The 17,044-nt window shown below is 45.6% G+C and overlaps 1 protein-coding gene across 11 annotated transcripts in view; it reads left to right on the top strand.

Moving 5' to 3' along the window:
• The window catches only part of dennd4a (DENN/MADD domain containing 4A), a 156,908-nt gene that overhangs the window by 137,410 nt on the left and 2,454 nt on the right, over window positions 1-17,044 (top strand). For 6 of the 11 annotated variants that reach the window (XM_085968331.1, XM_085968327.1, XM_085968323.1 and 3 more), the window contains 7 exons: window positions 1,309-1,484; window positions 3,315-3,485; window positions 6,454-6,652; window positions 11,187-11,441; window positions 12,705-12,822; window positions 14,624-14,650; window positions 16,623-16,785. In XM_085968331.1, the coding sequence (XP_085824457.1) occupies window positions 1,309-1,484; window positions 3,315-3,485; window positions 6,454-6,652; window positions 11,187-11,441; window positions 12,705-12,822; window positions 14,624-14,650; window positions 16,623-16,785 (1,109 nt within the window). Of the gene's footprint in view, window positions 1-1,308; window positions 1,485-3,314; window positions 3,486-6,453; window positions 6,684-11,186; window positions 11,442-12,704; window positions 12,823-14,623; window positions 14,651-16,622; window positions 16,786-17,044 lie in introns of those variants that run through there. The other 5 variants (XM_085968334.1, XM_085968330.1, XM_085968329.1 and 2 more) reach the window with 3 other exon arrangements.

Genomic DNA, 17,044 nt, shown 5'->3' with positions numbered 1-17,044 from the left:
CAAGTTCCGCACCCATGAGGACGGCCTTAACCGAGATCTTGGGTTCATGTCACGCTACATGTAACCCCACCTGACGCAGGGTCATCCAGACTCGCGTCGACATTGGCTTGTTTTCTCTACACAGATGCGGCTGGACCTGCTGTGATTTCCAGCCAAAAAAAATGTTTTTTGTCTTTTTTTGTTTTTCATACAGACCCCAGCATCTGCAATATTTGACCCCTTGTGACCCCACCTCATTGTTCTTTGATGTAATGTTTCCCTGACTGACCTGTTTGGACACCATTCACACCTTTGACTGCTGTGATTATCTCTCTGCCGAGGTGCGATAAATGGCAGTTGGAAAGGTTACCTGTAAACATCTGACATGATTCTCTGACTATATAAGCTGTGTCTTTATGTATTTCTCCACTTCACCTGAAGAAGGAGCAGCGCTCCGAAAGCTTGTGATTTCAAATAAAGCTGTTGGACTATAACCTGGTGTTGTGTGATTTCTTACATTTGTTCACCCCAGTCCAACTCCGGCATCTCCACACCGTAATGTTTTGTGATTGTGATGTCGACATGTGTGTCAAACAGCGGTGAGATGAATCTACAGCTGGATGAATTGAGTTTTTTCAAAAGAATGCACACTTAATCCAGCGGGATATAGAGGGCTGTGGGGAGGGAGCAGGGCTGTGAAATTAGTTTTGGATTGCTCTAGCAAAGAGCCGGAACAGACACAATGGGCCAAGTGGCCTCCTCCTGGCTCTAAACTCCTATAATACTAGGGCTCCAGTTCAGGTGCTTGGCACTGCTGGGCACATAACTCCTTTTAATCAGTTTTTCCTCTAACCTTCTTTCAGGAGCAGATGCTCCTTTATTGTAAAACGTGGTTACAATTTGCAAATAAATGGCGGTTTCAATGTAGAGAGTGCCATGTCAGTATTTCACATCAGAGCCAGTGTTTGTAGTTTAGCGAGTAGAGGAACAGTGAAGAGGAGAAAATACTTTCTGTAATGTAAAATTAGGATTCAAAAGAGGAGGTAACTGAGAAATAGTAAGTTTTTTTCGATTAAGAGAACATTATTTTTTTTTTACCTAGAATTTCTGTCTGAGGAGCACTTTGTTCCTTTAACGGAAATTTAACTTTAGGTGGGCAAGTGTGTGATAATTATTGCTGGTAGTTATTGATAACAGGACTAGCATTTCATTTTGGCATTGTTCTACTGAACTTCATTCCATGAAATCAGTATTGTTGAGAATTCAACAGCCTTTTTGATTGCTTCTTTGAAACAGAATTAAAGAAAAAGTGCTATTCATGTTTCACAGATTCTTATCTCCAGCTGTTCCCGGTGTCGAACTTGTGACTCGCTGGTGTACGACGAGGAAATAATGGCTGGCTGGACAGCAGATGACTCCAACCTCAATACGACATGTCCATTCTGTGGCAATTTGTTCCTTCCTTTCCTTGGTATTGAAATCCGAGATCTGCGAGGCCCTGGCAGGTAATTTGTTTCCAGAGCATGGTAATATAAAATGTAAATGAAAGAAGTACATCTCAGTACAGGAAACTCTCGTTTAAACGGCACCTAAATATCCGGAATTCTCTATTAACCGGCAAAATTCTCACTCCGAAAACACCCCCGTAACTGGCAATGTTGCCGAGTCCGAGTCTCCCGCGGTGGCCGAGTTAGTCAGTGGGGGTAGTTCTCCAAACTGCACGGTGGCATAGTGGTTAGCACTGTTGCCTCACAGCACCAGGGACCCGGGTTCGAATCCGGCCTCGGGCGACTGTCTGTGTGGAGTTTGCACATTCTCCCCGTGTTTGTGTGGGTTTTCTCCGGGTGCTCCGGTTTCCTCCCACAGTCCAAAGATGTGCGGGGTTAGGTTGATTGGCTATGATAAATTGACCCTTAGTGTTAGGGGGATTAAATACGTGGGGTTACGGGGATAGGGTGGGATATGTGTTGGTGTAGGGGTTACGGGGATCGGGTGGGATATGTGTCGGTGCAGGCTCGATGGGCCGAAATGGCCTCTATCTGCACTGTGGGGTTTCTGTGATTTCTGTGATTTACTCTGCTTCTTGGCGCTGTCGGAAGTCGGAACACCTCAATAACAGGAGTCTGACTCTTTGTTAAAAATAGCCTCAGTAGATAACCCTCTCCATCATCCGGAATTTTTAATCAACCGGCACCATCCCGGTCCCGTCGGTGCCGGATAACAAAGAGTTTCCTGTACTTCATTTGTTGTATGAATTGTTGGGTAGGTTTGAATATTTTCTGTTTATTATCTTTCTCATTCCTGAGTCCAAGAATCATATACCCTACTCCCTGTTGGTAGGAAGTAGGACATACCAGGTCACCAACTTCTGCACGGGCCCCTTCAGTGTCACTCTGACTGTTGATAAGGGTGCTTGAGCAGTGTGGAAAAGGCAAAGCCCTGGTCCCAGGGTTTCCTAGTTTGGGGGTCATGCAAGGTTCAGTGAAAGAGTTTGGTTTGCAACCTATACTCAGTAAAAGGTAATATTTGAATATGTGGGGCACAAATGATATATGGTCTGGATATTTAGATGAAAAAGATCCAATTAAGTAATCCAATTGATGAGCCTAACTTGTTGCAATGTGCTGTTCAGTTAGAGCTTCTGGTAGGAAACCCTCACTGTTGGCACAATGAGAGACAGCTAGCCTCAGCATAGGGCTGGCCATGTTTTGCCTTCTGCAATCAGGATCTTTTAACGTCCTTCAAGGAAGGAAAGCTGCCATCCTTACCCAGTCTGGTCCACACTACATCTTACTGTCCTCTGAAGTAGTTTACCAAGCCACTCAGATGTACAAACAATCACTTCTAGAAGAATGGCCACTAGAGATGAGCAATAAGTACAGCCTTGCCAACGTTCCCCATATCCCAAGTACAAATAATTTAAATTTACCAGCCTTAAAGTCCTGGGGTACCAGTGCCAGTCTGATAGCACAAGGTCAATCCATCACCCAGTGCAGATGCATATAGTCTTGGACACTTCCAAAAAATTACAGACAAATTCACTCGTCTATTTTTGGTATAACCCTCCAGTTCATTTATGATGTAGTGCTTTATTGTGTTTGGGCGAAGGCTTGTTGTGTGGTAACACTGAATGCTTCAGACCTCTGTGTTATTGTACTATAAGCTTGTGAGATGAACTGAATGTGACTCCAACCAAACTGGTCAGTTTTCAGCATTTTCATTTCAGATTTTCTCTCCAAATGTAATTTTACAGACTTGTTAATACTTGTATCTTGTTATTTCCTAGAATGTAAAGAACAAAATAAGGTGCACTTTAATGTTTTTAATTTATTTAGGTATTTTCTGAAATCCAGTGCGTCTGTAGAAAGTATGCAGAGTTTTCAGTCTGTACCATCTTGTCCAGGGACTAAGAACTTCATGGCCTCTCCACCTGGTCCAGGTGTGATCGACGTCAGCAAGCCTCAGTCTCCAAGAATTAGAGTGCAAGAAGTTCCAGACATACAAGGGTAAATATCACAGGCACGTGCTGAATCAGCCTTGAAGATCGGTGCAGTAGAAAACTGGAAATCAAATCTGCGATTCTGCAGAGTAAGTGGGTGGCCATCCGACAGGGTAGGAAGAGGCGGGCAGTGCAGAAATCCTCCGGGAGTGTGGCACTCTAAAACCAGTTTCAGTGTTGAATACCAGTGAGGGTGACGACACCTCAGGGGATCGCTGCTCCCGATCGCTAGTGACCGGTGATCACTGCTCCCGATCGCTAGTGACCGGTGATCGCTGCTCCTGATCGCTAGTGACCGGTGATCGCTGCTCCCGATCGCTAGTGACCGGTGATCGCTGCTCCTGATCGCTAGTGACCGGTGATCGCTAGTGACCGGTGATCGCTGCTCCTGATCGCTAGCGACCGCCGATCGCTGCTCCCGATCGCTAGCGACCGCCGATCGCTAGCGACCGCCGATCGCTGCTGCCGATCGCTAGCGACCGCCGATCGCTGCTGCCGATCGCTAGCGACCGCCGATCGCTGCTGCCGATCGCTAGCGACCGCCGATCGCTGCTCCCGATCGCTAGCGACCGCCGATCGCTGCTCCCGATCGCTGCTCCCAATCGCTAGCGACCGCTGCTCGCTGCTTGAAGATGTGGGCAGCTGGTGATGGCTGGATCAAACTTGTCTGTGATGCCCCCCCCCCCCCCCCCCATTGGTTGAATAGCCTGCTAGCACTCACTGCCAAGGTGCTCCCACGTGAGGAATGCCCATTTGGTGAGGTACTGCAGGGCTGCCAGACCTGTGGAACGGTACCGGGGCATGAGTCATGACTGGCACTATTTAGGAAGAGCAGGGGAGTTCCCACCGGTGCCCTGGGCTGATATTAATCCCTCCACTAACATCACTGAAACAGTATATCTGGTCATTATCTCATTACTATTTTTCTTGATGTTCACTAATTGGCTGCCGTGTTTCCTACATTACAACAGTGACTACACTTCAGAAATATATCATTGGCTGTAAAGCGCTTTGGGACGACCTGAGGTCGTGAAAGGTGCTGTAGAAATACAAGGCTTTTTTTTTTCCAGAAACGGGGAGGTTGCACAACTTTATTTTGTACCAATCAGAATGTCAGTAATTTTGGGGGTTGGGGGAATTCATAAACCATGAGGTGAATATCTTTTATAAACATTAAAATAACTTGAAACAAATGGAGTGATCTTCAGTTCATAGAAGCTTAATTATGGAATAATTGTGGCACTGAAATTCCAGCTAAAATATATTGCTTCTTTTTAATGATGATTCTTTTGGATTTTCTCTCCTTTGTACCCTACCCTGACTGGGTGGGGATAGCTTTTTGACCTCTGTCAATGTCTTGTAGTTGACGACTAGGAGGGGAACAACAGCAACTCCGAGTACTTTGGCTGGCCAGTTTGTTTCCATACTGTCGCCCTTTATTATGCTGAAGCGTGCCCCACTCAATATTGAAAACTCGTTGTATCGGGAGCCACTTTTGCAAGCGATGCCTTACCAACCCGGTGTACCAGGTTGAATTTAGTTCCCTCGGGCTCTCAATGGTTTGATTTTTTAAATTTCCTATCGACTTCTACTCTTGGAGTCATTCACTTTGTTTAAATCTACCTAACTTTACACCTGTGTTTCAGGCTCATATATTTTTAAATATTACAGCCAGAATCTGAGCGGTTTTACAGACTTCTTGCGGTCAGAGCATCCACAGCTGTCTGTGTGTTGCATATTTTGCCTGCCCATAGATTAATAATGACTCTGTACTGGGAAGAACTCGGGGATTGTAGCCTAATTACACTCTGTTTACTTTGATGTGAACTTGTCAGTACCTGCGAGGGGGGCCTGGCCCACTGCACCACAGTACCTCTCTGCTTTAAGTAGTGACTGTAGAAAATTAAATATCCTGTGCTTAGTCAAACATGCTACTTTGCCAGTGCTATCAAACCATGTAATTTGTGCATTCGCGAGGAAAGAATGGAAAATTCTGTTGCACAATTACTCATGTTACGTGATGTCGTGTCACAGATAAATAAGTGAGACAGAATGGTGCTTTCTGTTGCAAATACGATGATTCAGCATGGAAAAACTTACCCAAGAACATTAAGCAGTGTATTATAGTAATGCTGAGAGAATCAAAGGGAAGTAGATATCGGAGGAAACCCAGCAGAAAGTAGATAACATTTGAATGTGTTCTCATGTTCAGGATCAGTACATTTGTATGTGTACTAACCTTCAGGATGCGTACACTACCATGAGATGTACAGTGAGAGTAGAACAGCTCAGTTTGGATTCCACTTGGAGAGTGGGAGGAATCCTGTGGCCTAGTTTATTTGATGGGGGAAGGGAGAGGTAAAGACTCCAAGCGTGTGGAAGAAAGAAAGAACTTGCATTTATATAGCACCTTTCCCGACCTCGGGACGTCCCAAAGCACTTTACAGCCAATGAAGTACTTTTAAAGTGTTGTCACTGTTATAATGTAAGAAACGTTAAAAGTGGGACATTGTGAGCCCTATCCGGTTTTAAGTGATAGAGAAGCACCCTGGTGCTAGTAATTATTAAACCGAGGATATGGGGCAGTTATTTTAAGGAATGGGTCCTCCCCACATTGAAGGGTGTTGATCTGTTTTTAATGCGAGCTGACTAAGTGCAATCAGTTCCCAGCCAGGTGTTACCAAAAGCAACAGCAGATTTTAGAAGGCTGCGCACTTTTGTAAAATATAGATTTTGTTGTGACTTTTCTGACTTTATTTTGGTTGAATTACAGAATAAATGATTTAAATCACAAGTGGAGCGAAGATTTGCCAATTAATGCTTTTGGAGATCTTTTGGAAACCTTGATTCCCAATCCCAATAGCATTTGTCCAGATGTGTTTACGCATTCATCAGGGTGCAACTCGTATTCAATTTTTATGAGCATTTTATGTGCCAATTTATCCTGTTTCTAAAAGTTTATTTCTTATTGCCAGAAGTGTCCAGCCTTCATCTGCAAGATGCATTCAGATCCCCTCGGAGAGATGGCATGGGATCAGTGAGTCCCTGTCCTTGGGGCAGCCAATTGCGAGAAGCATCAGTGGTTGTGGCTCTATAGCCAAGGAGCCTGGCACTCTGCAACACGACAACTCTGTTCCAACAGGCAGCCTACCAACAAAGCTGAATGATTCAACGGTATGTGGCTGAATGTAAGAGTGAGGAAAAGGTACAGGACCTATGTCATTTCTAAAAGTCTTCAGAGATTTAGATAGAAAGCTAACTGAAATGATCCAGTTTTATTTTGTCTCTACTTTTCCACCTCTTTGGACTTGTGTATGATTTACAGCTACATGCATGGTTCTAGGGATCGAGTGGGTTCAGTGAAGGGGAAGAATGTCTATGGTGATTACTTTTTGTTCAAAGCCCGCCATGTGTCTGTGTCACAGTACAAACTCGAGAAGCTCCATGCTGGTCAGAAAATTACCGTTTCAATCAAAATTCTCCTGATATGTTAGTGGGGAATACCTAATACTCCCAACAGACCTTTCAGCCAATGTCCCAAACTCCTCCATCACCATCCCTGGGTATGTCCTGTCCCACCGGCAGGACAGACCCACTAGCGGTGGCGGCACAGTGGTATACAGTCGGGAAAGAGTGGCCCTGGGAGTCCTCAACATTGACTCCGGACCCCATGAAGTCTCATGGCTTCAAGTAAAGCTTGGGCAAGGAAACCTCCTGCTGATTATCACCTACTGCCCTCCCTCAGCTGATGAATCAGTACTCTTCCATGTTGAACACCACTTGGAAGAAGCACTGAGAGTAGCAAGGGCACAGAATGTACTCTGGGTGGGGGACTTCAATGTCCATCACTAAGAGTGGCTCGGTAGCACCACTACTGACCGAGCTGGCTGAGTCCTGAAGGACATAATTGCCAGTCTAGGCCTGCGACAGGTGGTGAGAGAACCAACACGAGGGAAAAACCTACTTGACCTCATCCTCACCAATCTACCTGTCGCAGATGCATCTGTCCATGACAGTATTGGTAGCAGTGACCACCACACAGTCATTGTGGAGACGAAGTCCCGTCTTCACACTGAGGACACCCTCAATCATGTTGTGTGGCACTACCACCGTGCTAAATGGGTAGATTCAGAACAGATCTAGCAGCTCAAAACTGGGCATCCATGAGGCACTGTGAGCTACCAGCAGCAGCAGAATTGTATTCCACCACAATCTGTAACCTCATGGCCTGGCATCTCCCTCACTCTACCATTACCATCTAGCCAGGGGACCAACCCTGGTTCAACAAGGAGTGTAGAAGAGCATGCCAGGAGCAGCACCAGGCGTACCTAAAAATGAGGTGCCAACCTGGGGAAGCTGCAACACAGGACTACATGCATGCTAAAAAGCAGAAGCAGCATGCTATAGACAGGGCTAAGCGATTCCACAATCAATGGATCAAATCAAAGCTCTGCAGTCCGGCCACATCCAGTCGTGAATGGTGGTGGACCATTAAACAATTAATGGGAGGAGGAGGCGCCATGAATATCAACATCCTCAATGATGGTGGAGCCCAGCATGTGAGTGCAAAAGACAAGGCTGAAGCGTTTGCAACCATCTTCAGCCAGAAGTGCCAAGTGGAGGATCCATATCGGCCTGCACCCGAGGTCCCCACCATCACAGAAGCCAGTCTTCAGCCAATTCGATTCACTCCACATGATATCAAGAAATGGCTGAGCGCACTGGATACAGCAAAGGCTATGGACCCCGACAACATCCCAGCTATCGTGCTGTAGACTTGTGCTCCAGAACTAGCTGCGCCCCTAGTCAAGCTGTTCCAGTACAGCTACAACACTGGCATCTATCCGACAATGTGGAAAACTGCCCAGGTATGTCCTGTCCACAAAAAGCTGGACAAATCCAACCCGGCCAATTACCACCCCATCAGTGACGGAGGGTGTCATCAACCGTGCTATCAAGCGGCCCTTACTCACCAATAACCTGCTCACTGATGCCCAGTTTGGGTTCCGCCAAGACCACTCGGCTCCTGGCCTCATTTACAGCCTTGGTCCAAACATGGACAAAGTAGCTGAATTCCAGAGGTGAGGTGAGAGTGACTGCCCTTGACATCAAGGCAGCATTTGACCGACTGTGGCATCAAGGAGCCCTAGTAAAACTGAAGTCAATGGGAATCGGCGGGGGGGAAATGCGCCACTGGCTGGAGTCATACCTAGCACAAAGGACGATGGTTGTGGTGGTTGAAGGTCAGTCATCACAGCCTCAGGACATTGCTGCAGGAGTTCCTCAGGGCAGTGTCCTAGATCCAACCAACTTCAGCAGCTTCATCAATGACCTTCCCTCCAACATAAGGTCAGAAATTGGGGATGTTCGCTGATGGCTGCAGTGTTCAGCGCCATTCGCAACTCCTCAGATAATGAAGCAGTCCATGCCCGCATGCAGCAAGACCTGGACGACGTTCTGATAAATGGCAGGTAACATTCGCTCCACAGAAGTGCCAGGTAATGACTATCTCCAACAAGCGAGAGTCTAATCACCTCCCCTTGACATTCAACGGCATTACCATCTCCAAATCCCCCACCATCAACATCCTGGGGGTCACCATTGACCAGCAACTTAACTGGACCAGCCACACACATACTGTGGCAACAAGAGCAGGTCAGAGGCCGGGTATTCTGCGGCGAGTATCTCCCCTCCTGACTCCCAAAAGCCTTTCCACCATCTACAAGGCACAAGTAAGGAGTGTGATGGAATACTCTCCACTTAGTTGGATGAGTGCCGCTCCAACAACACTCAAGAAGCTCGACACCATCCAGGACAAAGCAGCCCACTTGATTGGCACCCCATCCATCACCATAAACATTCACTCCCTCCACCACCGGCGTACCATGGCTGCAGTATGTACCATCTACAAGATGCACTGCAGCAACTCGCCAAGGCTTCTTTGGCAGCACCTCACAAATCCACGACCTCTTCCACCTAGAAGGACAAGGGCAGCAGGTGCATGGGAACACCACCAGCTCCAAATTCCCCTCCAAGTCACACACCATCCTGACTTAGAAGTATATCGCTGTTCCTTCATCATCGCTGGGTCAAAATCCTGGAACTCCCTCCCTAACAGCACTGTGGGAGTACCTTCACCACACGGACTGCAGCGGTTCAAGAAGGCAGCTCACCACCACCTTCTCAAGGGCAATTAGGGATGGGCAATAAATGCTAGCTTTGCCAGCGACGCCCACATCCCATAAACGAATTTTTAAAAAAACAGACTTGCTTCCCCTTTAAACAATAGGTTTTTAGGAAGCTTTAAATGTCTGTATTTGAGAATTATTGATACACTCTCCAGTGTAGCATCTATATATATAAATCGGTCGATCTGTCTGTCTGTCATTCTGTCTGTCATCACCTGTGCGTCTGGCGGGCTATGCGCTCGAAAGTTACAGGGCGTACCTACGCGCGCGGGTTTTAAGCGTATTTACGTTTCGGCCGGGCTAAAATCGCGCCCGCGGTATCCCAAAAACCTTCAACATTCCGCTCATTAGCATCTCATTATCCGCTCATTAGCGACAGAGTGACCTCGAGGTCGACCAATCGTACGGCGGCTTGCTGCCGCGTGCAGCCGGGCCCTCCTACGGTCGAGTGACGGGACGATTGACCAATCCTACGCTTTGGTGACCTGACGGTCGACCAATCGGTGCGTGTGTGGGCGGGCCTTATCGTTCTGAACCGAGGTGAGGCGCCGCCATCTAGCTTCCATTCTTTTTCCTGCTTTCTGCATCTTTCTTTTCAAATATACATTTCCACCAAAATAAAATTGAATTTATTACATTGTTTTTTAAAAAATCACTCATTTGTAAACCTAACCTGAACATTCTTTTTCCTACCTTTCCCCGTTTTTTCCTTAGGCCTCAAAGCCTGCGCCTTTCTTGCCCAGCCAGGCCCGAGCTAGGTGATTGCGCTTCTGCTAAGCTCCTCACGCCCCCCCCCCGCCGTGTCACGTTACCCAGGGCAACGGCGTCAGCCACGAGGGTCAGGGTGCGCGCGCAGCAGGAGCAGGTGAGACGCGGCGTCTCTGTTCCGCGCTCGGCGGGGGGGGGCGGGGCTCGGCCGCCAGCCGTCTCTCAGAGCCGCAATCGGCCTCGGCCGGGGGGGGGGGGGCGGGGCTCGGAGAGCGGGGCTCTCGGCCGGGGGGGGGGGCTCGGAGAGCGGGGCTCTCGGCCTGGGCCCCCCCCCCCGCCCCTTCCCACCCCCCCCCTTCCGCCCCCCCTTCCCCTTCCCGCCCCCCCCCTTCCCCTTCCCGCCCCCCCCTTCCCCTTCCCGCCCCCCGCCCTTCCCTTTTCCCCCCCCCCAGTCGCGCGCTCTCTCTCTCTCTCTCTCTCTCTCTCTCTCTCTTCCAACAACAACATGCCCTCGAAAAAGCCTCGGCACCGCCGGGCACTCCAGCTAGTAATTCACAAGTGGGAACCCCTCAGTCGAGTAGGGCAGGTTAAAATGGCGGGTTAGGTTTGCGGAATCATTCATGTTCACTGCTTTATCATTTGTGCATTCACAAATTAAGAGGAGGTGCAGAGTCAATTATTCATTGCGTTTTCTTTTTAATATTCAAATGACTTATTTTTGGAATATATTCCTGGTTTTAGTTTTAAGACCATGTCTCGGAGTCACTTTCATTGTGGAAAAAAAATCACCGCCATTGTTCTTATTTTTCTAGGATCCATTGGGCTTGGAATGGCAATTATCCAATCCTGATCCTATAACGGTTCCGTACTTGAGCCCCTTGGTGTTGTGGAAAGAGCTGGAAAGTTTGCTCGAGAATGAAGGCGATCAAGTGATATCCATGGCAACATTTGTGGATCATCATCCAATCGTATTCTGGAATTTGGTGTGGTATTTCCGCCGTATTGATCTACCCACCAACTTGCCGGGACTTGTACTAACTTCAGAACACTGCAACAAGGGTGTGACGGTAAGCCAATGGCGAGAAAAGCCACTTCAGTGTTGACACTAGGCTCTGTAGGGAAAATTACACGTGAGCCAACGTGCTTGAATACTGCGCGGTTCTCTTAATTAACATTGTCCCCTCTACCACCACCATTCGTAGACCTGTAACCAAGAGTTCTTCGGTCCTGCTTTACACAGCTCAAAATGTTTTTAGTCAGATGTAACCCAAGTTTGGAAGGGCAAAGTCTGTAATTGGACAAATGGGATAGTGGGCCATGGTATAAAAAAAAATTATGCTTTAGTAAAATGGAGAAATGTGAAGTTATCCACTTTGGTAGGAAAAATAGAAAAGCAGAGTATTTTTTAAATGGTGAGAGATTGAAAAATGTTGGTGCTCAGAGGGACCTGGGTGTCCTTGTACACGAATCACTGAAAGTTAACATGCAGGTACAGCAAGCAATTAGGAAAGCAAATGGGATTGCCCTATGAGGAGAGATTGAGTAGACTAGGCCTATATTCTCTAGCGTTTAGAAGAATGAGAGGTGATCTCATTGAAACATACAAAATTCTTACAGGGCTTGACAGGGTAGATGCAGGAAGGATGTTTCCCCTGGCTGGAGAGTCTAGAACCAGGGGTCACAGTCTCAGAATAAGGGGTCGGCCATTTAGGACTGAGATGAGGAGAAATTTCTTCACTCGGAGGGTGGTGAATCTTTGGAATTCTCTACCCCAGAGGGCTGTGGAGGCTCAGTCGTTGAGTATATTCAAGACAGAGATCGATAGATTTTTGAATATTAAGGGAATCAAGGGATATGGGGATAGTGCAGGAAGGTGGAGTTGAGGTAGAAGATCAGCCATGATGCTGTTGAATGGCGGAGCAGGCTCGAAGGGCCAAATGGCCGACTCCTGCTCCTATTTCTTCTGTTGTCAATAACATTATAACATAAGAAAAGAAGACTATAAATTAAAAGTGCAGACCAACAACCAGCTGTGTACTAGGGCGAACAGCTAAAGTTAACATTCATAACAGCGGAGAGATGTCACTATCTGATTCCAATTTATTACTTTTATGTTGAGCTCTGAAGGCTGTGGACGTAGAACTGCTCCACTTACAACTTTGTTGATCCCTTTGTGTAGCCGTGTCCCAGCTCATAATCTCTGTAGATTGCTGTTTTATTTAGCATCATTAATCAATATAGTTTTTAACGTATGTTTTCCCTGTGCTGAGAACTGTTCCTAGGTCTGCTGTTGAATCTCTTGCATATAGTAATAGTCCAGTATTTTACAGATCCCTCGGAGCTGGATGTCAGAGGACAGTAAGCATGTTCTCATTCAGATGCTGTGGGACAATCTGAAGTTGCACCAAGATCCCAGCCAGCCTTTCTATATCCTCTGGAATGCTAAGAGTGAGTGGAAGTTCATGTTTGACATAATTAATGCCTTGAGATTGTATCAGGAAAAAGGAACTACTAAAAACAGTATTAATGAGCTCACTGTTCACTTGATCACAGAATTGCATAACTGAAATATTGTTGAAATTACAAGATTACTGACGTATTCTGTGTTAGTGGTAGTATGTACTGATATTGACGCGGCTCCTTCACGCTGTTGGCTGTGATCACTCCTCCCAACCAATTTTAATTTTTTTTTTCAAAAAGCTTGCAGCTGATGCAAATGTTTTAATTATCAAATGTGCAGCTGGCATTACTTGTATACTTGGATTTCCATGCTTTTGTCACCTCCAGACTGGACAATTCTAATGTCCTTCTAGTCGACCTCCCATTCTTAACCCTCCGTAAAACTCTGCTCATCCAAAACTCGGCTGCCCATGTCCTAACATGAACCAAGTCCCATTCACCCATCACCCCTGTGCTCGCTGATCTACGTTGGCTCCCGGTCCGGCAACACCTCGATTTTTAAAATTCTCACCCCTCATGTTCAAATCCCTCCATGGCCTCGCCCCTCCCTATCCCTGTAAACTCCTCCAGCCCTACAACCCTCTGAGATCTCTGTGCTCCTCCAATTCCTTTGCCACTCCAGTGGTGGCCATGCCTTCAGCTGCCAAAACCCTAAGCTCTGGAATTCCCTCCCTAAACCTCCCCATCTTCCTTCTCATCCTGTCAGACACTCCCGAAAAACCTACCACTGACCAAGCTATTAGTCATCACTCCTGATCTCTCCTCCTTTGGCTCGGTGTCAGTTTTTGACTGACACTACCCTTCTGCGAAGTACCGTGAGACATTTTCTTGTGTTAAAGGTGCTATATAAATGCAAGTTGTTGGTGAGTGTATAATGAGTCACAGCATATGTTAATTTGTTTGCTATGAGTTGAGTTTAATTCTCAATGTTTTGCAGGCTTTTCAGTATCTTTCTGTTTATAGAATGTTTTGCATGGGGGCAGTATGTAAATGCAGTTCTAGTTGAATCTCTGCATTAGCTGCACCCATCACCCAACATTAAAATACAGTCTAAATACAAAAACATGCTCGTGTAGAGCTCTCGAGCTCCCAAGCACTGAAGATCTTTGGATGGTGAATGATGGGATCTTGTGTGCGATATTTCTGCCTCTTCAGACACTTCCAAAGTACTGCAGTAAACTCCTCTGGTATTTGGTTCATCTTTAAGATTTTGAACATTTTATTTTCAAGGCGTGTTTTAATTTGAGATTTAAAGTTGACCGTTTGATTTCATTTTATTGCCTCAAATTTGATTTGGTTGCCGACAACTTCACAATGATAAGAATGTCAAACAGTCCTTTCACATCTTTTAACTTTAATTTAGCTACTGCTGGTCTGCCTCCTTGCAGACTGCGGGAGTTGGGGCTTCAGGCATTGGAGAACGGTGTTTTACATTTTGCTGTTGAGGAACCTGAGTCGCCAAAACCCAGCAGCAGGCTCCAAGTTTGTCAATATTGTTCAGTTGAACTGGAAAAATAGTTGGGGGTTTCTGTCCTCATCTAAAAATCTGCTTGAGTTCATGAACATCACGAGTGCTTTATCTGGGCCATGCAGTCAGGGAGGAGCTGGGGTAAGATTTGAGCGAGGGTCACCGTCACAGCCTATCGATTGGGAAGTAAGCCTGGTGCCAGTGTATCTAAAGGAATTGAGTTTAAAAGAGACAACGTTATGAATAAGCAACTGCTTGAGTGTAGTTGGTTTCTGAAGTCTGTTCTTAATGTGACTAACAGAACTTTCTCTGTCTTCACAGGTCTTAATTACACTCTGTTATTTGAGAGTGAGTGTCGAATTTGTTCATCTTTTGTTAGCACTAGTTCCATTTACCTATCTTATAAATAGAAATGTCATTACTTTTAGAGAAAATGCCTGCCAGTAATGATTTTTTGTTGATTTTCTTGTTTAACTGCTGTGTTTAATGATGAAATCTGTGCCCATGTGTGAATTGCTGTGTTTCTAATTCATTGCCATCTACAGCTTTTAAACTGCACAGATTTTACAAATATATCGTGTGAATGTTCCAAAATACATTGAAGCAAATCTTCTAGAAATCTAATTTTATAAACATACCCAACTTTTCTGGCCTGCCTGGGATCATTAAGCTGCCCTTTAGTCAGTGTCTAATAGCTTGTGTACTGTGTAACAAATCACCTTGCGGCTCGTTCTGTGTAAGGACCTCAAAACAGAATTTTGATGATTCTTAAACATTTCGAACATGAGTAAAATTAGTGTGACTGCACTGGTGGATGGGCCCTTGCATCGTCGGCAGTGATATCCATGCACCTGCTCCTTCCCCCCCCCCCCCCCCTGTTTACAATACTTTTCAGTGCCCCCTCTTTCTTTTTCCTCTCCTGAAAGCATTAATGTCCTGTTGGGTTATAACTCCATTAGCTAACCCAAGTGACTGTTCTTCATGTGTCAGCCTAGATAATATGTGTTGGCAGGCTATCGGCAACTGAGGCTGTTCCTGTTCTCGCCCAACATGCCGACACTTCCAAAGGGGATCACCAGATTGCAATCCACAGTGAAAACCCAGCTGATTTTGTTCTCCTCCTTCGCTCACTGAGGCCAGCTGTGCCTTATATGACTACCCTGATGGACATCAACTAACTCAGCGTAAACAGTGTGTCTAACCCAAGACCCTCTTGGTCTAAACGGCTCAACTACTCATTGCCTTAAGCAGCTCAAGCATTGGGGAACCCATCACCTTCATTCATGAGCTGAGCCAGCTCCTATAGGCCATTGAAAAAGGACTGAAAACTGGAAGGAAGAGTGAAACAAAATGTAATGGAAAAAGAAATCGGGAGTAACATAAAGAAACTACAAGACTGAGAAACCAAATGAAAATTTACATGGAGGGAATGAGCTGGGTGCAGAAATGTAAACAGATGTTTAGTAAAGATATGGAGAGATGGAAAGAAGTGACTTTAAAAAAAATTAAAAAAAATAATAAATTATTTCTCACATTCATCAATTGCAATTAGACCAGGCTCAACTCTGACTGACACTAGTCCAGCTTGTTATATGCAGTATTGTCTACAGTGGGGGAGGAGAGAGAGAGAGAGCGACACGCACTCACGCACATATAAAACTTTCCTTTTAATAAATGCCTCAAAAACTTGTTCTTAACTCTGTACTGCAGTCTTGTAAGGGAACTTGCACAAAATTATCCTCATCACTGCTATGGGAAGTCAATGTTTCCCCTGCGGGCTTCGATGTAGATGAAATTCTCAAAAATTGATCCCAGGCAAAATACATTGTACACCATTATTAAGTACCACAAAATGCCAATACAACCAAGTGAAATATAACCAGTAAAAAGCTCTGCTGGCAGTGGTGATAATTAGCAGTGTTACAGATTTGATTTTACTAAAGCACAGCTGCTTCAGATTTTAAAGAAACCTCCAACAATCTAGCTTGGTGCAGGAGTCACGGTCCTTTCCGTTTTTGAGTGTAGTCTCCAACACTGGTGAGGAAGGTCTCCTGTCTCCAATGGGTATCAAAATAAAGTAAAGTTCAGTAGAATTACAAAACTTCAAATGAGGCAGAAGTTAGCGGTCTTTCTGTGATAGATTGTGTGAGGAATACCTATCAGCTTTGCAGTCAGCGATGCTGAGGATCACTGTTGGAGCAAAGCGGATTGTAAAAAAATATTAAAAGCTTTTGGAGAAATTATACATTGCCATTTCCTGTTGCAAAATAATTAGAATTTTGTTTTGGAATTAATACGATTAAATCTTTTCCACTTGCAGCTAAGAAACATCCCCTTGTTCACACTCTGCGAGATGAAGGCTGCCTATTTAACAAAGATTTTCTAGATAGCGTTGTGAAGAGTATTCAGATGAATGACATCTATAAGCCAATGAGCAAGATTCTGGAGGTGCTGAGCACACAACCACATTTTAAACGGCAAAGGTGAGCACAGTGATACTTAATCACCTCTTAACTTTTCTCAATTCACCTTTTATATATTAATCACAGACTGTATCTTGTTTAGTATTCCAAGCATCCCAATTCAATTAGTTCTATTTCAAACATTAATCCTCATGACCTGTGAATTGGTTCAAACTTGCCCAGATGCTTGGGTGAATTTGCAGACCTGAGCAATAAGTGGGTGCATGGGATGCTTGTCTTAATCCCCATCTGCACCTGTTCTTCTGTAGCCTTTCATTCT

Source organism: Somniosus microcephalus, chromosome 27, assembly GCF_052327205.1.
Source record: "Somniosus microcephalus isolate GS21.2 chromosome 27, FLI_Smic_1.0, whole genome shotgun sequence".
NCBI lineage: Eukaryota > Metazoa > Chordata > Chondrichthyes > Squaliformes > Somniosidae > Somniosus > Somniosus microcephalus.
The sequence above is the reverse complement of the archived record's forward strand: the minus strand, read 5'-3'. Positions and strand labels throughout refer to the sequence as shown.